Below are 22,373 nucleotides of genomic sequence, written 5' to 3'. Positions count from 1 at the left end.
CACATATAGAGTAACTGTTCCCTCATACTAGTTGAACTATATGTGACAAGGTGCTTTTTTTTTTCTTTGTATTTTAATTTCCAGTTAACATACAGTATAATAGGGCAGCCCTGGTGGCTCAGCGGTTTAGCGCTGACTGCAGCCCAGGGTGTGATCCTGGAGACCTGGGATCGAGTCCCACGTCGGGCTCCCTGCATGGAGCCTGCTTCTCCCTCTGCCTGTGTCTCTGCCTCTCCCTCTCTCTATGTGTCTCTCGTGGATAAATAAAATCTTAAAAAAAATAAAGTATAAAAATGTAGAATTTAGAGGTCTAACACTTGCATACAATACCCAGTGCTCATCACAACCAGTGCCCTCCTTAATCCCCATCACCCGTTTCCCCCATCTCCCCACTTTCCTCCCCTCTGGTGAGTAGCGCTGTGTTCTCTGTTAAGATTCTGTTTCTTGGTTTTCCTCTCTTCTTCCCCCTATCCTCGTTTGTTTTGTACTTAAACTTACATGAATGAAATCATACATTGGTCTTTCTCATTTTGCTCCATCCATGTTGCAAATGGCAAAATGATTTTTGATGGCTGAGTAATACTCCATTGTATTCATGGCACATCTGCTTTATCCATTGATCCGTCGATGGGCATTTGGACTCTGTCATGGTTTGGCTGTTGTTGATAATGCTATAAATGGGTGCACGTAACCCTTTGAATCAGTTTTTTGTATCCTTTGGGCAAATACATAGCAGTGCAATTGCTGGGTTGTAGGATAGTTCTTTTTAGCTTTTTGAGGGGTCTCCGTCTTTTCAGGAGTGGCTGCTGCACCAGCTTGCTTTCCCCTCAACCTCACCAACACCTATAGTTTCTTGTGTTCATTTTAGCCAGTCTTACAGGTGTGAGGTGGGATCTTAGCATGGTTCTGACTTGTATTTCCCTGATGATGAGTGATGCTGAGCATCTTATGCGTGTTAACCATCTGGATGTGTAACAAGGTTTTTAAAAAGCATTTATTTGATGCAAAGAAAATGTTCTCCCTGACTCTAGCAACATTGCCATGTAGATTAAGGTGTCTGCCATCATTTACGTTCCCTGTCTCCAGTCTACTAGTGCTTCCCCTACAGGTGCTTCAAGTTCCCAGATTAATGTTTACTCTCTCCTCCATCAGGAAACTCACTTCTCAGAGTAGCTGAACTTAAGATGTAGGAAGAAAGAAAAATGTGCTTCTTCTAAGAAGTTAATGATTGCTAACTCCCTTTCTTGTCTCAAAAGTACTTAAGTTCTTCACAGAGGGCTTGCTAATTTCTAGGCATAATTCCTAGATTTTGGAAATTAAAGTGAAATTTCAATAAGAAGAAATATTTTGGTAGTTAGGGTAGTACCTCTGGGATCATTACTGCCAACCTTCCTCTCAGGTTCCTATGGCTTTATCCTTGTGCATCTGAACTCTCCTGAAAAGCACCAGATTTTTACTGGATGCCACTTGGAGCTTCAGCATTAACGGGAAAGGGTTAGAATGGCCAATGAATAAATATGGATCATTTATAATTAGGTATCTTTCTTAATTTGAGCCCTCGCAGTTTACTGTTTTTACGATGCAGGACTTTATCCCAGGACCTTCAGAAAGCTAAAAATAGAACTATCCTACAACCCGCAATTACACTGCTAGGTATTTACCCAAAGGATACGAAACTGATTCGAAGGGATTCGTGCACCCCTATGTTTATAGCATTATCAACAGCCAAACCAGGATCATGACCTGAGCCAAAGGCAGACGCTCAACCACTGAGCCACCCAGGAGGCATTTTTTAAAGTGCAGCTAAATAGATGGTTTGCAGTGTTTTCAGCTCCTGCTGGTTTCTCAAGTGTTGTCATTCACCTGCGCATTCATCAGAATGTTCAGAGCAGATGAATAAAATTGATGCCCGCTATTAATTGATAGCAAATTACCCTGTGAAGTTTTACAGTTCATAACATTGAAAACTTCAAGTAATTTTGAAGAGCTAGATGCTATAGGAATTGGAAATGATTTGGCCAACTCTCAATTGTGGCTGTCTTGTGACTTATACTCAGGTCTCCTAGATTCATGTTTACAACTTTATGTGAAATGAGTTGTGATGGAATGGAAAGTAATGGTTAATAGAAGTTTTATTACTTTGATTCCAGCTTCACAGTGTTCTTTACTACAGATGACATGTAGCTTCAACCGTCAAAATGATTTAAAATAGTATGGTCATTTGAATTTAAAACTTGAAGTAAGTAGACACATGCCTTAAAGCCTGTCTTGACATGAGGAAGTGAATAAATGAAGACAAACTTAGCCAGTAAGGTGCACTGAGTCTTAAAATCCTTTTCAATTTGAAGTTTGTGATTCCCACAAAACTTGGTGCAAATAAAATCTTTTAAATGGAAATATCCAGTACTACTTAAGAGGCTACATTTTCAAATATGGTCAAAAGGATTCGTTTCGAATAATAGTATTGATACCAGTGTCAATAATTGTTGGCTTATAGATTGAAGGTTTGTAAATAAATAGGAAACAATTTTAATTCTTAAAGATCATTTTAACAGTTTTTAGGAAGTTGCCATCTCCAGCTAAATCCTTAAGGTAAAGTTTTGTTTGGTTAATTGGTTTTGCCTTTTTTTTTTTTTTAGATAGAGGAAATGTAAAGTCAAAGGTAAGTTTTACAATATGGTCAGTCCAGCCTCTGGGATCTAGGTAATGTGAATACACTTATTTTGAGTCATGTGGGGAAAGGAAGCTGACTAGTTCCATATTGGTAATTAATTCTTAAAAATACAATGCAAAAGTAAAATAATGAACCTCTTAAGTACTTACAGCCCAGCTTCAAAAATTAAAAACACTTTGCAAATTTTGTTTCATCTCTTCCTCAACCTATTTTCCTATCGTATTTATACACAAATGCCAGATACCATATCCTTTTGCCCAAAATATTTCTGTATACCTTTTAACAGATCAGTTTTTAAAATATGCTATTAACATATCTAACAAAATGTTAGATATGGCTCAGGTCTTGGTCCCGGGGTCCTGGGATTGAGTCCTGCATCGGGCTCCCCATAGGGAGCCCACTTCTTCTGCCTGTGTCTCTGCCTCTCTCTGTGTGTCTCTCACGAAAAACAAAATCTTTAAAAAAATTTTTCATGTTTAATATTTCATCAGAGTGATGTCTGTTTCCGTAGTCCCCACTGATCCTATAAACAGGATTTTTATCCTGAAATTTTTATTTTTTTTTATTTTTTATTTTTTTCCTGAAATTTTTAAAATAGAATTCCTCCTAGTAAACACAAAGAATGCTAGAAAAGCACTATGTTGCAATGCTTAATGAAGTAATGGTTAAAACCATTGGGTGAAAAATTGATGGAGAACTTTATGATGAAGGTATCAGGTTGAGAACACATGAACTCGGATCAATCTGAACCTCAGATCGACAACCAGGTGACGTACAGATGTGCTTCTGGGTTGGTGCAATAGGAAATACATAGCACCAGTGCAGTATCACTGCCTTAAAACAAAAACCTAAAAAAAAAAAATTAAAAAAAAAAAAAAAAAAAAAAAAAAAAACCTAGTTCTCATCAAGCCTCCAAGTTGAAATACCATGATGTAAAAAAGCTTCCAGCCCTTTTGTGTCCTTCATTTCCCACCTATCAGATAATTTCTTGGGGTAAGGGTTCAGTGAACCAAAAGAGCTCAGACTTCTTACCAGTATGGTTCCAAAACCAGTACCGGGTCTTCTCTGTGTTTGGGAAGTAAATGATTTTTTTTTTTTAAGGATTTTATTTATTCATGAAAGACAGAGGCAGCGACATTAGGCAGAAGGAGAAGCAGGCTCCCTGCAGGGAACCTGATGCAGGACTCGATCCCAGGACCTGAGCCAAAGGCAGACGCTCAACCACTGAGCCACCTAGGTGTCCCTGGGGAGTAAATGATTTAAAGTAACTTTGTTACTTGGAATTTCTTAGGGGTAATAGCTCTGCTATAGGGTGATTAAAAACATCCAGCAAATTACCTGCTTTCACTAATAAAAAGCAGTCACTCTTTTTTATAAACGTTTTAACCCAGATGACTTCTTGTATTTAAAAAAATTTTTTAACAATGTTAATTGTTCCTCATTATGGCACCAGAAATTACTAAACTATCAAGAATTCTATTTTTGGAAATGTCTGAGTGGTTCAGTCAGTTAAGTGTCTGACTCTTGATTTTGGTTCAGGTTGCGATCTCAGGGTTTGGGAGATTGAGCCCCAAGTCAGGCTCTGCTCTCGGTAGGGAGTCTGTCTGTTTGAGATTCTCTCCCTCTCCCTCTGCCCCTCTACCACCCCCGTCTTAAATAAATAAATAAATAAATAAATAAATAAATAAATAAAATGTTTTTAATCTATTTTTGACTCCCTAAAGTTCTGGTTTTTACAAAGTGACATTTCACTGAAAAATCATGGAGAATAGGATTTTCAAAGAAATTTGGTTTTTATTTTTACCAATCAAGAATGTCTGCTATTCAGATACATTTTCTTACATTCACTCCCTTCCTGACTTTAGTCTGGTTTATATGTCACAATTTCAGGAGGATATCATAAGTAATTAAAAGATATATTTAATTATGAAGACTTGAAACCACCTGAAGTATCCTTTGAGACAGGTACTTCATAGACTTATTAGTTCTTTCAGATACTACTAACAGTGGTTGTGTGTAATGAGATGAATCAAAGATTATGTAGATTTGGGAGAGTTCCCAGGCCTCTCTCCCCACCCCATGACTTAGAATGTTTCCCATTAGAAATAGAAATGAAATTTACATGTTTTTTTCTTTAAACTTAAAAAATCCAGCACTTTAAAAGCTGCTGGATTGGGCAGTCCCGGTGGTGCAGCGGTTTAGCGCCACCTGCAGCCCCGGGCCTGATCCTGGAGTCCTGGGATCGAGTCCCACATCAGGCTCCTTGCATGGAGCCTGCTTCTCTCTCTGCCTGTGTCTCTGCCTCTGTGTGTGTGTGTGTGTGTGTGTGTGTGTGTGTGTGTGTGTGTTTCTCATGAATAAATTAAATAAATAAAAATAAAGCTGCTGATTTACCCCTAACTAAAGACAAACATGGGCAGGTATGATTTTGAATGAATGACAAGAATAGACCTAAATGATATGTAGAGTATATCTTTGATACGGGAATTTAATTTTAAAAGATCTCACTATTTTTTTATAGTCTTAAAATTACTTTAGAAACATTTACCTTATTTTGTGTGTCTCACAACTGCAAATTTTAGAACAATCTGGTCTGTATAGCAATGTTTGCCTGAAGAGTCAAATTGGATTCACACCCTGGTATTACCTAGATAGGTGGGCAAGGTACATATTCTCTGTAGTCTCATCTGAGGGCTACTAATACCTAATTTTCCAAGGGTGATTGTGAGGATTAAATGAAATAATTTACATAAAGTGCTAGTGAATGATAGCTATTATTTGCATAGTTTCTTAATTTATTCCATATATTCTTTTAAAAAATATTTTATTTATTTGAGAGAGTGCATGTGAGCAAGGGTGGGGCAAAGGGAGAGAGAGAATCTCAAGCAGACTCTGTGCTGAGCAAAGAACCCCACATAGGGCTTGACTTCGTGACCTTGGGATCACGACCTGAGTCAAAACCAAGAGTCAGGCACTTAACCAACTGAGCCACCCGGCTGGACCCCCTGGATTCTGGATTTATTCAGTATTCTACAGCCTATACACTATATTCCTATTGTTTGGGGGCTATAGGAACCACATGAAATTTGTGCAAATAGGTATAATCTCCATTTTAATGCCAGCACAGTACATCTTTTCCCATTCTTTTATTTGTTTCCATAAAGTGTTTTATGTAAGAACTATACTGTTGGGTCTTGCTTTTTTTTTTTTTTTAATCAAATCTGACAATCTTTGCTTTTTAGTTGTGTTTAGACCACATATTTAATGTGATTATTGATATATTTGGGTTTAAATCTACCATCTTCCTATTTCCTATTTGTCTCATTTGCTCTCATTTTCATCTTTTCCTGCTTTATTTTGGATGGAGTATTTTTTCATGATTCCACTTTATATCTGTTGGTTATCTGCCTATTTATTTATTTATTTATTTATTTATTTATTTATTTATGGAGAGAGGCAGGCGAAGGTCAGAAGAAGAGAGAGAGAATCTTAAGTGATTGCCATGGCCAGTGCAGAATCCAATGTAGGGCTGAGTCTCACCACCCTGAGATCACAACCTGAGCCAAAATCAAGAGTCAGATGCTTAACCGACTGAGCCACCCAGGCACCCCCTGTTGGGGGCTGATTACCTACAGCTCTGCCTGTGTGTATGTGTGTTGGGAGTGTGTGTTTAGCAGTTGCTTTAGAGTTTGTAGTCTGTATCCTTATCGTAATTTGCCTTTAAGTAACATTATGCCAGTTCACATATATAACAAAAGGATCACACACACACATGCATACACACACACAAACATACATATTTTTAAGTAGGTGCCATGCCCAGCATGGAGCCCAATGCAGGACTTGAACTCACAACCCTGAGCAAAAGAATCTTCTAATGGTCAATTACCAATTCTCCTTTTCTGGGTTTCATACTCTTGTCATCACACATTTTACTTAGGCATATGCTACAACCCCACAATACAGTCTTATCTTTGCTTTAAAACATCAATTTTTGGGACGCCTGGGTAGCTCAGTGGTTGAGTATCTGCCTTCAGCTCAGGTCATGATCCTGGGGTCCTGGGATCAAGTCCTGGGATCAAGTCCCATACCAGGTTTGTAGCAAGGAGCCTGCTTCTCCCTCTGCCTATGTCTCTGCCTCTCTCTCTGTGTCTCTCATGAATAAATAAATATTTTTTAAAAATAAAACATCAATTTTGTTTTAAAGAGATTTAAATAAGAGTTCTTATATTAACCCACATAGTCACCATTTCTGGTGTTTTTCAAATATGGAAACCCATATTTCCATCTGATACAGCTTTCCTTCTGCCTGATTACTTCCTTTAACATTTCTTTTTCTTGTGGTTCGACTGGTAATACATCTTTTGAGGTTTTGTAACAAAGTATTTAGACTTTGGTTTTTGAAAGATACTTGCACTGGATATAGAATTCTTGCTTGACAAAAGATATTGCTCCCCTATATTCTGGGTTGCAGTTTCCAGTGGAAAGTCTTCTGTTGTGTTCGTTCCTCTGTACATGTCTTCTCTGCTTTTAGGGTTTTTTCCTTACCACTCTTTTTAAGCAGTTTGATTATGATGTGCTTGCCATGGTTGTCTTTATGCTCTTTATACTTGGGTTCCTTAAAATCCTCTGTGAGTTTATAGTTTTTTATCATATTTGGAATTATTTTCCAGCCATTATTTATTCAAAAATGTCTTCTGTTGTCTCCCCTAGGGACTCCAGTTATTCATTTGAAACTGTCCCAGAGCTCACTGATGTTCTGCTTATTTTTTTTTTCAACATTTTTACCTCTGTTTCATTTTGGATAGTTTCTATAGCTCTATTTTTTTTTTTTTTTTTTAAGATTTGGGCAGCCCAGGTGGCTCAGCGGTTTAGTGCCGCCTTCAGTCCAGGGCGTGATCCTGGAGACCTTGGATCGAGTCCCAGATCGGGCTCCCTGCATGGAGCCTGCTTCTCCTTCTGCTGTGTCTCTGCCTCTCTCTTTCTCTCTGTGTCTCTCATGAATGAATAAATAAATAAAACCTTTAAAAAAAAAAAAAAAGAAAGAAAGGCAGTTCCAATCTTCTGTGAGCCTGGCTGCTTCTGGCTGGTGCAGGATATCACGCAACCAGTGGATTCCATGGTTATGGGCTCACTGTCATGGTAAAGTGGGTCCCTGTTCAGATGCTATGTTGTAATGTATTCCATACCTACATGCTGGCTGAGGCTCTGCAGACAGGAAAGACAAACCCATACCTGGATTGGCTAGCTATCCTCATGAGAGACAAACTGCTGGCCCGTGGGAGACAGATAGAATCCAAAATAGGTGATTTGCCACCAAGCAGCCAGTTGGTCTCCCTGAAGATTAGTACCTATTGCTAATGGGTTAGCCATCCAGAAGCAGCAGTAGCTATATTGAGCTCGGTAGGTGCTATATGCATGTTTGGTAACATGGTGGAGATTCTCTTCTCCCCCCTCCCCCCGCCCGCACCCTACAGAGCTGCTCTTCATCTCTCCACCCCTCTGTCCTTAGCAGGCTCACCTCTTGCACTGCATCATCTGGGTTCCCTGCCCTGTCGGTTCAGTCAGTGGGAAGGAGGAGACCCAGCAGATCAGAGAGCAGGAAGAGATTTCCCCCCGCAACTCCCACCTTCCGCCTCATGGTGGCCCTTAACCAGAGTCCACAGCTCCTCTTGTGCATACCTTTTTTATAGCTCCAAACATTCATGGGGTTCCCACAACAGCTCCTCCTCATGCCTTCAGTTAGAAAGGATAATGGCTCCCCACTGTTGATACCCCAGGAGGCTTCTTGAGCAACCCCCACCCCCGTTGACTTCCCTTAAACTGCCTCACTTTGTACAGAGTCTTTACATTCAAGCTGTCTATAGTCCGAGGATGCCATCTGTTCCTTCTAGGACTCCAACTAACAAAAATAAGAGTATTTTCTTCCCAGCCTTTTAAGTGAGCCGCAGGCAGTAAACCTATTTTCACCTTTCCTTAATTCATTTGACAAATATTTATCAAGCATCAGCCTGTGTCAGATCCTGTTCTGTTTCTTGAGAAAACAGTGGTGAGCAAGACAAATGTCTTGCTAATGAAAAGGTCACTTCAAACAGTGATAAATGGCCTAATCCCCTGAGTAATCCTTTGGAGGAGGGGCAAAGGGGGCAGATACCTTAGGTTGGGCAGCCAGGGGAGGTCTTTCAGAGGCGGTGAGGTTTGAGGACCTGGGGACCTTGACTCGAAGGAAGAACTTGCTGTTCAAAGATCTGAGAGCAGAACATTCCAGATAGTGAGGTAGGAGGCAAAGACAAAAGTTAAAGGATCAATGACCTTAGCGTTGTGGGTTGTTTTTTTTTTTTTTTTTTGGTAATTTAAATATCAGTGAGTTAACATACAGTGTTGTATTAGTTTCAGGCATACAATTTAGTCATTCATCACTTCTATACAATACCTGGTGGTGCTTATCACAAGTGTGCTCCTTAATAATCCCCATCACCCATCTCCCCCATCATCCTCTCCCTACCTCCCCTCTGGTAACCATCAGTTTGTTCTCTAGAGTTAAGAGTCTTGGTTCATCTCTTTTTTTTTTTTTTAAGATTTATTTATTTATTCAGAGAGAGAGAGAGAGAAGCAGAGACACAGGCAGAGGGAGAAGCAGGCTCCATGCAGGCAGCCTGATGTGGGACTCGATCCTGGGTCCCCAGGATCATACCCTGGGCTGCAGGCGGCGCTAAACCACTGCGTCACTGGGGCTGCAACTTGGTTCATCTCTCTCTCTTTTCCCCCTAGGATCATTTGTTTTGTTTCTTAAATTCCACATAGAAGTGGAATCATATGGTATTTTCTTTCTCTGACAGGTGATGGGCAATTAGCCTACATGTCTGCACTAAGACTGAAGTGCTAACCTATAAGATGGTGTTGGGCTCTTCCTGAGTAGACAATCTGGTTTGCTTAGCAATTACTTTTCAGACTGTTTATTGGGCACACACTTGATTTTAGCATAGCCTGAGACCTATCTCTGTATAATCACCTAACCATAACCCCAATTTACCTAAGGAAGCTCATAGCTATTTGGAGAAGATGCCAATCACTTCTGTTTTATCCCACTCTCAGAGGTAATTCTCCCCTCTGAATTAAGGGAGTAAGGAGGAACATGTCAGCTGGAGGCCAACAGTTTTGAGGGATAAGTAATCTGGCTACAGAAATTAATAATCCATAGATAGAGGGGATCCCTGGGTGGCTCAGTGGTTTGGCGCCTGCCTTTGGCCCAGGGCGTGATCCTGGAGACCCGGGATCGAATCCCACGTCGGGCTCCCGGTCCATGGAGCCTGCTTCTCCCTCTGCCTGTGTCTCTGCCTCTCTCTCTGTGACTATCATAAATGAGTAAAAATTAAAAAAAAAATAATCCATAGATAGCCAGAGAGCGAGAGGGAAGATATAGATATAACATCTTTTTTTTTTTTTTCAAAAATGGTTGTGGAGTTGCCCAAATCACAAAAATCTAAGTGGTTTTGAGTATTATAGACATTAGTGGAAACATCAGGTTTTATTTGGCTTTATTTGAGTATTATAGATGCTAGTGGAAGTGTTATGGTGAGACCCATTTTAGGATATAAATACACCACCTGACTTCCAGCCTTTCTTCCCTTTCTTTGGAAAGACTGTGAAGGCCTCAGGGCACCTGGGTGGCTCAGTCAGTTAAGCGTCTGCTTTCAGCTCAGGCCGTGATCCTGAGGTCCTGGGATAGAGCCCTGTGTATCCAGCTTCCTGTTCGGCGAGGAGTCTGCTTCTCCATCTCCCTCTGCTCCTCCCCCTGCTCATGCTTGTGCTTCTGGGCTCTTTCTCTCTGAAATAAAGAAATGAAATCTCAAAAAAACAAAAAAAAACAAAAAAAAAACACAACAAAAAACCAAAAAACCCCCACCAACCTGTAAGGGCTTCTTCATTCTCATTCAGGCTTTCCTACCTGTGATCTCAATTTGCAGCAGGACGGCGCAGTGGGCTCAGTGTGGTTGCGCTTCCACTACAGAATGAAGCCATCACCTGAACGAAAGTTGGAGATCTTTCTCCCCATCTTTTCCATTTGTGATAGCCTCGATTTTTCTCAAATGAAAATCCTCCTAAGTCAGGAACAAGATCTTATCATTTCAGCTCCCAGCATCGCATGTCTGGCACCTAATAAATGGTGAGAGCGCTGATTCTGAGAGGCACCTTTCTGCTCAGAGATCTCAACCTCCGGACTGCGTCTCTAAGCGCGAGTGGCGCAGAGAACGCTTTCGGCCACCGAGCGGCGCCAAGGCACCGTCCAGGACGGACTCACTAACTTCACGGGATTTGAAGTTAGGAACTTTTAAAAAAGTGTCAGAAAGGTTAATTCGCAAGTTTAGGGGCATTTCCTCCAGCCAGGAACGGTGCTCCAGCCAGAGGCGGGCTGCAGAAGACGCTGGCGTCTCTGGGCGCGGCGCAGACCTCTGGGGATGGCAGGGGACCTGGGGCTGGGGAACCGCGGAGCTGCGCGCGCAGCCGTGGGTGCAGCCCGGCGCCCGGGACAGGTGAGGTGGGGAGCCGGGCCGGGCCGGGCCGGGCCAGCGGGGGGCCCGGCGCGCGCGGGGCGGGGGCGGGGGCGGGGGCGGGGGCGGGGGGCTCAGAGGAGCCAGCTCCCTTCCCTCCTCCGCCCCTCGCCGGCCGGGCCGCTCCTCCCCTGGGTGGGTCCCGGCTCCTTTTCTGGCAGGGCCTATTTGCATAGAGGAAACTGCCCAAAGTGGCCGCCGCGGAGGAGCTGGCGCGGAGAGGGGGCGTGCGCCGCGCTCCGCTGCTGCCCGGAGGCCAAGCCCCGCGCCCGGCCGCCCTCGTGCCTCGGGCTCTCCCGCCGGCTCCCCGCGCGCCAGCCCGCGCCCGCGGCGCCGCACCGCCCCCTCGGAGACCCCCGCGCGACCAGCGCGCCATGAGCCCGGGCCAGCGCGCCGGCGGCGACGCGCGGAAGGACGGCCCGGCGGGCGGCGGCGGGGGGCGCCCCGCGACGGCGGCCGGGGCCTGGGCGGTGAGCGCCTTGTGCCTGCTGCTCTCCGTGGGCTCCGCGGCCGCCTGCCTGCTGCTGGGCGCCCAGGCGGCCGCGCTGCAGGGCCGGGTGGCAACGCTGGAGGAGGAGCGGGAGCTGCTGCGGCGCGCGGGGCCGCCGGGCGCCCTGGCCGCCTGGGCCGAGCCGCACCTGGAGCGGCTGCTGCGCGAGGTGAGGGGCGCGGGGCGCGGGGCGCGGGGCGCGGGGCGCGGGGCGCGGGGCGCGGGGCGGGCTCTCCCGCCCGGGGCCTGCGCGGCGAGCCGAGGTTGCGGGTGCGGTCCCCGAGGGCGTCCTGCGCTCTCCGCTCTGGCCGCGGGGTCGCGTTCCCGGGCGCAGCGGCCGCGGGAGACCTGGGCTGGAGGGGCCGTGCCGGGAACGAGCGGCGGGAGAGTCCGAGGGAAGACCAGGGACTTAGGAACGGCCTCGGAGCTGGGGGCGCGAGGCTCCCCGGGGCTGTGCGCTCGCGCCGAACGCTTCCCGCGGCGGGGCCGCCGGGCTCCTCTGCGCCGGGCTGATGCCCAGGCTCGGGCGGATGAGTCTGCCTCCTCCGTAGCCGAGCGGCCGCCGGCACCAGGGCTGCGCAGTCCCTGGGGACGCGCGGGCTCCCCCGCGGGCGGCGGCCGCGGCGGAGGCGAGGGCCTCGGAGGGACCTGGTCAGCCCAGCCTTCCCCGTCCACCGCCCTCCGGAGGGGCTTGCCTTCGGGCGGCTCCATCCTGGAGGGGCTGTGTTCCGGGGCTCTTGGACCCGCGTGGACACCCAGTGCCACCGAAACCTGGGAAGATGAGGGGCAGGAAAACAAAAACAAAACCCAAAGCGATTCTGGTTTCGAGCGATGCAGATACATCTTGAAATTTCTTGCGCTGGTTGGAAGCGTCTCATGAAACTCTGTGACACTTCGAGGGTTGCTGTTGTGTGTCCTCAAAGCAGAAGCCACATTGGGAGCCTCGAAGTGCTCACCCGTCATTCTCATTAAAAACCTCCGCTTCTGGTGCAGCAGTGCCTCCCTCCCCCTCCCAGAGAACTGTGACAGGCAGGTGGACTGGCCAGGGGTCTCCTGGGAAAAGTGGATCCCGGCATCCTTAAAGATAGCCTGAAAAGGGCCAGGGTTTCAAGGTAAAGGAGACGTAGGCCAGGCCTGTCACCTACCGATTCCCCTGAACTGCGTCCAATGTGATCTTTATCAAGGTATCAAGTAAGCTGTGTCCACTCTTGAGTTCATTTGGAATCTTTGGGAGAATGGGAGAAGATTGCCCCACACCCTTTAGTCCGAAGTCCCTGTTTCTCAGTGGCTTTAATTTAAACCAGCATGACCTGTCCTCTAGCATGGTTTTGAGCAGAATTGATGCTTCGTGTTTTCCAATTTTTAAAAATTATTTATTTATTCATGAGAGACACAGAGAGAGAGGCAGAGGGAAAAGCAGGCTCCCCGTGGGGAGCCCAACCGGGGACTCCATCCCAGGACCCTGGGGTCCTGTTGTGAGCCGAAGGCAGACGCTCCACTGCTGAGTCATCCAGGCGTCCCTGATTTACAATTTTTGCCTTGAAAAATTGAAAATTGATTTACAATTTTTGCCCCCAGACTTCCGAAATCTCCGTGGAGCCCTGCTGGCAACTGGTGGTGAAGCTTTCATAATTGCTGCCTGTTATCTTTTGGCAAATCCCTAGAGGCCAGGGTGTTGAATTGATTTATGGAGGCCCAGTAACATTTCTGCTAGAGCAATAACTGTAGCCGTCCTTTCTGATAGGAGGCCCCTCTTGGTTAAAAATAAACCGCAAGCCCCTATGGAGCAAAATGGAAATCCCGGTAAAATCTTTTACAAGGATCTTGCAAATTGTGTCCACGTTCTGGTGGCAGGCACGGGGCAGGTGTCCTGGCAGAGCAGCCACAGCTGAAAAAGTGTGGATTCACAAGTCCCAGATCTTGAGGATTAAGGATCTGAGGGGAGAGACTACAATGACTTCATTCTGCTCCCTCCCGAGGCACTGATTTTACCTGGGTGGGATTCTAGTGCTTGAGCTAAAAATTCTTGGGCAGAGCTTCATGTCTCTTTGACTCTGGCTCTGTCTCAGTCTCTCTGCTCTTGACTAGCAAGGCAGAGGGGAAATTTCACATCCTGGGACTTCCAGGTGAAATTCCCTGCACCACTCAGCAGGCTGGCATGGGACATTGGTAAACATGTTGTACAACTAGCTAACTGAACTCGGTTCAGTTGGATGTAGTTGAAGAGCATTAAGTGCTTGGAGCCCAGACTGGCCCTTGGAGTGTCAGAATGCCATGGTTTCACGCCCTCAGGGTTGACCTTCTGGTTGTCTGGGGGTCCTCTGTGAGAAGGCATCTCTGTGCCAGGACACCAGTCTGTTCCTGTGATGAGCCATTCTTCTCACCAGTGTCACTGGATGGGAAATGCACACAGTCTGGCTGGCCAGTGACCCTAGAGTCCCTGGCTGAGACGAGGAGTAGGGGTGGGGGCTGGGAGGTGCATGATCATGGTTAGTAATCGGCTTTCAATAGATGTGAAGATACTTCTTTGAACTGTTACATACGGAGGACAAATACACATTGAGCTGAAAATCTCTTAAGGGAAGCACGTTTGGACTTGAACATGGCTTTCAGTACTGATTTATTTTTGGTGAAGCCTCTTTGGAGCCTCTGATGAAGTAGTGATGCATGTGAGGGTGCCTGCAGCTTGTCCTTTATCAACAAGCTTGTTTTCAGAGTTTCAGAGGCAGAAACAACATCCAAATTGAGGAAGAGAAATCCTTGCCAAACACACACCACTTTAATGTCAGAAAAAAAATTAAAAAACAAGCCAACAAAAGCCACTGTTAATAGGGGACCCAATGTGTCTGTTCCCTTGGGAACAGAACTGTGACATAACTTTTTTGGGGACTGGCTGATGTGCCCGATAATGTAGACAGAGAAACTACAAAAAAAGGCATATTCATGTTAACTTGGGATTATTAAAGACCCTTCCCATGATACAAAAATGAAAGAGATGGCTTTCAGAACATAAAAAAGTCATTAATGATAGTATCTTCATCGTGACCCGAAAATATAAATGCAACCCAAGCATCTGATATTACGCTTTTAAAGTGCCTTAAATAGGTTGCCCAAGCTATCAAGCCCCCCACTTGTTACATCTATAATTACAGTGTTACAACAGCTTAAATTTTAGAGTAAATAAAATAGCTCTCATACTACAGTGACAAATTTAATACAAGGATTAAAGAAATATTTAGCTGTATTCAGAGGAGACCATTTCCAGCTTACAATGGATTTATTGTTGGCTCCTGGTCTTCCATTGTCCAGACCAATCAGTTTGAAAACAAGAAAAACTCAGAGACTCGGGGTAAAATTCAATTTCCTTCCCCACCATCAACTACTATATCTATTAGTTAAATTACCATAAACCCCAGAATCACAGGTAGCTTTTTCAACCTCTGTGGCAGCCTGCCACTTGTCAGGACTGCCCTACAGTGTACCCGTTAATAAAGAGGCAGTCTTGGAATCCCATGGAACCATAGGAGATGGAGGGTCAGTTGTAGTGACATTTGTTTCCTTGACATTTCCTGGCTCTCAGACCAAAAAGTTTCTTTCCAGTGACTTCCTGGCATGCTCACTTTCCCTTTATTCTTTCCTTCTTCTTGTTGTGGTGTTTTTTGTTTTCGTGGAGGTGGGGGAACAATTTGGGAGAGCTTTATGAATACAGCAATTTGTTTAGGAAAAGGCAAAAGAGTAGTGCAATTGGAAGAGAAACCAGAGTATTAAAACATAGCAGTGTGTGGGTGGCTCAGTCGGTTGAGTGGCTGACTCTTGGTTTCAGCTCAGGGCATGGTCTCAGGGTCATGAGATCAAGCCCCACATTGGGCTCCATGCTCAGCAGAGTCTGCTTCTTCCTCTCCCTCTACCCGTTCACCTATTTATGCTCATTCTCTCTCAAATAAATAAATAAACAAACAAATCTTAAAAAAAAAATAGCAGCATGCTTAGGATGAGCCACCTGTCAGGGCATTCTTCTTGCAAACAAATTTTGGAAATGTTAATCAGACATTTACATTACTGGTTTTGAAGATTTGCAGCATGGCTCCCAAAGTTGGATCATCCACAAATGGAATGAATTTATCCCAGCTGGCAGAGAAGGGCTCCGGTCCTGCCATTTGCCAACTGGTGTCATCTCACCTCTTCAACTTCCTGGGCGGCAGCTTCCTGTTTCCTAATGTGAGGCTCACAAGGACCTGTGTAGTGACAAGCAAATAAAATAATATAGAGGATGGTGTTGGTCAGTGAATGTGCTTTTGATGGTGAGTAGCGGAATACCTGAGGGTGGTGGCTTAAACAGTACAGCCATTGAATTGTCTTGCATAACCAGAGGAGCCTGGAAGTTAGTTAGCAGTTCTGGGTTAGTCCTGCAACTTGGGCACCAGTGGGGGCCAGGCCAGGGTCTGCCGTTCTCTTGGCTTTTCCTCATGGTTTCAAAATGGCTGCTGTAGCGCCAAGCTGGTGTCTTCATACAAGAGTAACCAAGGTAGAAGGCAAGGGGGCAGGAAAAAAGTTATTTTCTCAATAGGTTTTCTCTTTTTCTTGAGTCAGAGAGGGGAAGCTCCCAGCACCTCTCAGGAGACATCCTGGATGGCCATCAACCAGAGCCAAGGCCCCCAATTGCCATCATCCTTCACTGGCAAGGGTAATGGGGTTGCCACAGGAGGCTTGGACCAATCTTGATTCCTCCCCTGAGGCTGGGCACATTGCCACTGGAAGAGAATGGTGGCTTTGTTAAGAAGGAGGACTGAGAATGTTTTGGGGAGCAACCAGCAGTGTCGGTGCTGTAGAATATTTCCCCAGAGAAGAATAGGGGCATGCGGGGGCTGGTCATCTACCAGCCCACCACGGTTTTCATAATCACACCCCCTTTGAGAATGCTCCTCAGCCACAAAATTTCTCTTTTCCTCAAGGTCAGGTCTCCAGCTCTGCCCCCAGCCAGAGTCAAAGGCAAGGTTGGTGTGTCCGGGGATTGTCTCCAGCGCAACCCCCTTCTTTATGGGGTATGGTCTTTACCCCTTAAGTGGTTGTTCTTTTGACCCCACAGTGACTGGCTGGGCTGACCTCCATCCTGGGATGGCACTCTGGGGTCCCACTTTCCAGCTTTTTCCCACATTGCAGCGGACACAGGGAATGGGAATACCTGTGTCACCCTGCAGTAGGTGGGAGAGGCTGGTCAGGTTGGAGAAACTGGTTCAACTGCTCCCAGGACAAGAAGATCACTACACCCAAACTTGTGTAGGGAGCCCTGTATCCATCAGGTGTGCCCAGACAGCTCTCTTCTTCATCCTCCCTTACCTCTGGCCGTGGTCTCCGTGGCTTTTCTCGGCAGTTATATGTCACCATGGCCCCCAGATTCCCTTCTAGCATGTGTACACTAGTAACCGTGGTCCCCAGAGCAGGATGTCCCCTTTACCCTCATGAGCATCATCTCATTAGATTCAGCCTTTCTACATGACTTTGGATTCTTGCACTTTTTTAAAAATAGATTTTATTTAGTCATGAGAGATACAGAGAGAGGTAGAGACATAGGCAGAAGGAGAAGCAGGCTCCCTGTGGGGAGCCCGATGCAGAACTCGATCCCGGGACCCTGGGATCATGATCTGAGCCAAAGGCAGATGCTCAACCACAGAGCCACCCAAGTGCCCCTCTCAGAGGTCTTTTTAATAAGGGCATTAATCCCATCATAAGGTTCCACCTTTGTGGCCTAATCACCTCCCAAAGGCCCCATCAGCTAATATCATATTGAGGATTAGATTTCAACATAGGGGTAAACTCTGGGCACTGGATTCCCTGCCCTTCCCCTGCAGGGCCCCAGAGGGTTTTGGTATAATCCTACACCTTCAGAAGTGCCCTCTCCTTTACCAGATTTCTACACATTTGTCCCTCTCCCCAAATTAATTCTAACCCCCACTATGACACATTGATAGATGTTGCTGGGAAATGGAGTTCTTTCAAAGCTGCTCTCTGCAAGGCGGGTACAGACCCCTTTGTCTTTGCCTCCTGTCATGCTCATTGGCTCTCCAGCTGCCACAGCTGCTGAGCTGTGGCCACCTCCATATCCAGGGTGTTGGACCCAGTGTTGGGCAATAGCATGCCAGTTGGACTACCCTTCCCTTTCCTCCTTTTCTTAAAAATCAAACCAAACCAAAATATGTGTTGCTTTAACATGATTAATGTTATTGATAAGCCCACCACCCTGAAACAAGGCCTATTTAACATTTTGCATAATCTCATCCAGTCTTTAATCTTTAGACAGATTTACACCTACCCAGTGCTAACCACAGAGCGTGCACCATTTATACCTTCCTTGTATGCATTTTAGCCTTCTATCAAAAACGTCTTTCCAGGTTCTGCACAATCTTTATGTTCATGTTTCACTACTGCATCTGATCCCATAAATGGAATCTGCACCTTTCTATCAAAACAGAAATCTAGGCCTCCTTCAGATTTTTGTTGGCACAGAATGTGGCACAGCCAGTAGTTTCATGGGGCAAGTTTCTTCCTTCTGTTGTTCTGTAGGATGTAAGTAACTGCCTAAAGAGGAACATCTTTAGGGCTTTTTTATGTTTTGTTTTGATTTTAGAATATCCAAATTTGTCCAGGCCATGCTCGTTTATCCTCCTGTGGTATTCCAAAATTGTATTGTTGTGAAGTCATGCTTCAGATTTTATTTTATTTTATTTTATTTTATTTTATTTTATTTTATTTTATTTTATTTTATTTTTTTTCATGCTTCAGATTTTATGATGGGCAGCATGGAGTCTGATATTTTGGTTGAATTTTTAATTTCATTTGGGGTTGTTGTTGCTCTAAGCAAAAGGCAATTATAAAGAAAACCTTGAAACAAGATATGGAGGGGCGCCTGGGTGGCTCAGACGGTTAAGCTTCTGCCTTGGGCTCTATCCCGGGGGCATGATCTCGGGGTCCTGGGATCCAGCTCTGCGTTGGGCTCCCTGCTCAGTGGGGAGTCTGCTTCTCCCTCTGCCCCTCACCCCCACTCTTGCTCTCTCTCTCTCTAATACATTAATACATAAAATCTTTTAAAGAAAATGAGATATAGAAAAATTGAAGATCCATCTCAGAATTAGGCTCATGTTTTTGGTGTGGTGCCAACCCCTTTCTGGAGCAGTGTTTGGCAGGGCCAGGCATTGCCCTCAGTGTGTGGCTGTACCTCCTTTCTAACTCTGTGAACACATGTAATTTGGTTGGGGAGTGCTCTCTGGAGGCCACACACGAGCTCCAGCTCCTTCCTGGTTCGATTTTCTCCACGTGCAGGATCAGGATTAATCTTTAATTGTTGACACAGGCACTCAAAAAACATCCCTTCATCATATCCGGAAACGTACTTCAGGACTAAGCACGAATCGTTGGGAGAAAAAATAAGTTCACAGATGTAGTTTTAGAGAAAGGCATGTCAGTGCGCTCCTAGAAGCTACAGGGGAGATGATTGAGTGCCTCTCTGAGGCACACCCCGGGCAGAGGGTTCACATGTGCATCTTCAGAGCGTTTCTAAAAGGCCTCACCCCAGTCTTCCACCCCCACCCCCTGGCAAGTGGGCTGCACCCTTCTAGAAGGGGCAGTGACTGGCCCCAGGTGTCAGCGATTACCTGAACCCAAGGGACCTGACTCCTAGTCCTGAGCCCTTTCACCCTCCTGGCTGCAGTAGCAGCTTTTTCTGCCAGTGAGGACATCCTCCAGGCCTGACAGATGTGGTGGCAGGGAGTGCTTTAGCTTTAAGTAGACCAGAGTTCGTGTCCCAGCTCTGCCATTTCCCAGGCTTGTAACTTCAGATAAATGACTGCTTTTCCAAACCTCTGTGTGTGTGTTTTTTTTTTAATATTTTATTTATTTAAAAAGAGACAGGATCGGGGAGGAGCAGAGGGAGAGGGACAAGCAGACTCTGTGCTGAGCCTGGAGCCGATGCAGGGCTTGATCCCAGGACTTTGATCATGACCTGAACCAAAACCAAGAGTCAGATGCTCAACTGACTGAGCCACCCAGGTGCACCTCTGCCCATCTGTTAAATGAGGATTATAGTACTTGCCTCATGAGGTTTCTATGGGGATTACATAACCTAATATGCCCCAAGTACCCCAGACGTCATACACATGGTGCACATGGCTGTTCTTCTTAGAGGCTCTCTTTGCATGAATCCAGAAGACATGTGTCTGTCTGTTTGCAAATTGGAGAGGAGGCCCCATGGTCCTTTTTATTTTTTAAAACAGATTTAATTTATTTATTCATGAGAGGCACAGAGGGAGAGACAGAGACCCAGGCAGAGAAAGAAGCAGGTTCCCTGTGGGGAATCCGATGTGGGACTCGATTCCAGGACCCTGGGATCACGACCTGAGCCGAAGGCAGAAGCTCATCCACTGAGCCACCCAGGCGTCCCCCCACGGTCCCTTTAACGCTGGCATCCTGCCGGCTTCTAAAGGCCACACGGACATGGAAAAGGTATTAACGTGGGTCCAGACTCTGAGTCAGTGACGGGAAATGGGACTGCTTGGTCACTGCAGAAAAAAAAGCAGGGACCGGATTGCCTTCATCCCTCCATTTATTCCTCCCATCCCATTTCTCTTTAGGCGGAATGAGACTGTTTTCATCTAGACAAGAAAAATTCATGTTTATGACCAGAATAAAAACCTGATTTATTCACAAGAATTATGAGATGGATTTCTCATTGCAAAAGGGCACCCAAACACCTAATAAATTTACTTTAAGTAATAAGTCTGTTCTTGTGGTTATGCAACATGGCACGAACACCCCCAAATCCTCGTGATTAACCTGATGGATTAGAGGCCTCACACACATCTGCTTCAAGGCATATTGGTAAAATGAGAAAATCTTTATTTTTTTGATGTAGCCGCAAAATCGGGTGGTGGGGGAGGAGGAGGAACGTGCTTTCAAATGACTGATTTCAGCTTCTAAAACGAACTTTGCCTCCAACTTTGAATTGTGAAACAAGTCATAAAGCAATTACAGTGATTTCTGGGATTTTTAGGAGACAGCTGAAATAAAAGCTACTCCGCTTGGGGCTGGCCAGGAGGATCATCACACAAAAAACCCGCAGTCTGTCCACTGATTGAACGGTGCCCTTTTGTGTGTGGTGTGCGAGCTGCCGTCATCCAGGGCATCTTCTTTTCCGCCCTGTGGTGTGTCCTGCAGTCAAGTGGAAGGGTGAGTTTGTGTGGCAGTTGGACTGGAGTATGGGGACTGTGTGTGAGGATGAGCCGCTGGGAGGGTGGAGGGCACAAGACTGTGTGCATGTAGTGTGTAAGCACATGAGAGCAAGTGTGGGTGCATGTGAGTGTGCACGTACCTTCGAGCGTGTGCCTGTAGATGCATGGGTGTGACTGCGTGTCCCCTGCCCCCACCCCAGGTCCTCCTGAAGGCCCCTTTCTCTGGGCCCTCACGGCTCATGCGTAGCCTCCAGCGTTGCAAAATCTAAGCTGAGTCTGGAGCTGCTCCTAAACTGGCCACAGCGGCCTAGAACCAAGGAGTTGCCTCTTCAGCGCCCCTACTTCTCCACTGGCAAAGAAGTGATAGTGTCCGCTCCACCCCGTTTCCCTGAGGATAAAGTGACGCTCACATCTCAGGACGATGAGTGAGATGTCACGTCGCGCCCTAGCTCCCCGCTCTGCTGATCCTGACAGTGGGTGGCTGCCAAGAGTATTAATTAACATCCAGTGCCAGGGCTCTTTCTGGGGCTCCTCCTCCTCCTCCTTCCTCTCCCCCTCCAACCTCCCTCCTCCCCCTCCTCCTTGTCCCCCTCCTCCTCCCCTCCTCCTCCCTCTCCCCCTCATTCTCTCTCTCCTCTTCCTCCTTCCTCTCCCCCTCCAACCCCCCTCCTCCCCCTCCTCTTTGTCCCCCTCCTCCTCCCCCTCCTCCTCCCACCTGTAGCCAGGCTCACACCTAGGGCTTTGCAGAGGCAGCTGGGGTGTTTGGGAGACCCCCTCTGTCTTTATGTGCTTAGGCTGCCATACAAAGTGGAGCGTAAACCACAGAAGTTAATTTCCTTGCAGTTGTAGAATCTGGAAGCCAGAGGTCAAGGTGTCGGCTGGGGTGGCCTCTCCAGAGGCCTCTCCCCGGCTTGCATGTGAGCATGCCCTCCCTGCATCTTCTCGTGGTCCTCCCTCTGTGTGTCAGTGTCCTTGTTGCCTCTTCTAGAAGGACATCGGTCACATGACATTGGAGCCACTTTAGTTGGACCGCATTTGGGCTTAATCACCTCTTTAAAGACCTAGTCTCCAGGGACATCCGGGTGGCTCAGCGGTTGAGCGTCTCCCTTTGGCCCAGGGCATGATCCCAGTGTCCTGGGATCGAGTCCCACATCAGGCTCCCCGCGAGGAGCCTGCTTCTCTCCATCTGCCTGTGTCTCTGCCTGTCTCTGTGTCTTTCATGAAAACATAAATAAAATCTTAAAAATTTTAAACACCACCTCTCCAAATACAGTCTCGTTCTGAGGTCCTGAGGTTCGAACCTCAGCACGTGGACTCTGGGGGAACACGAGTGCGCCCGACGTGGTCGAATCCAACGGCACACCAGGAGAAACCACGGGCGCTCCCTGTGGACAAGACTGAGTGGCCAGGCTCGTGGGAAGCAGGCCACATCGGGT

At 46.3% G+C, this 22,373-nt stretch overlaps 1 protein-coding gene across 1 annotated transcript in view; it reads left to right on the top strand.

Annotated features, from left to right (window-relative positions):
- The first annotated feature begins 11,278 nt into the window (after window positions 1–11,278).
- The window catches only part of COL23A1 (collagen type XXIII alpha 1 chain), a 322,683-nt gene continuing 311,588 nt past the window's right edge, over window positions 11,279–22,373 (top strand). The window contains exon 1 of the mRNA XM_041762494.1: window positions 11,279–11,885. Coding sequence (XP_041618428.1) covers window positions 11,601–11,885 — 285 coding nt within the window. The 5' untranslated portion in view covers window positions 11,279–11,600. The remainder of the gene's footprint in view (window positions 11,886–22,373) is intronic.

This window comes from Vulpes lagopus, chromosome 7 (assembly GCF_018345385.1).
Source record: "Vulpes lagopus strain Blue_001 chromosome 7, ASM1834538v1, whole genome shotgun sequence".
In the NCBI taxonomy this organism is placed as follows: domain Eukaryota; kingdom Metazoa; phylum Chordata; class Mammalia; order Carnivora; family Canidae; genus Vulpes; species Vulpes lagopus.
Note: the sequence above shows the minus strand (reverse complement) of the source record. Positions and strands in the feature narration are given on the sequence as shown.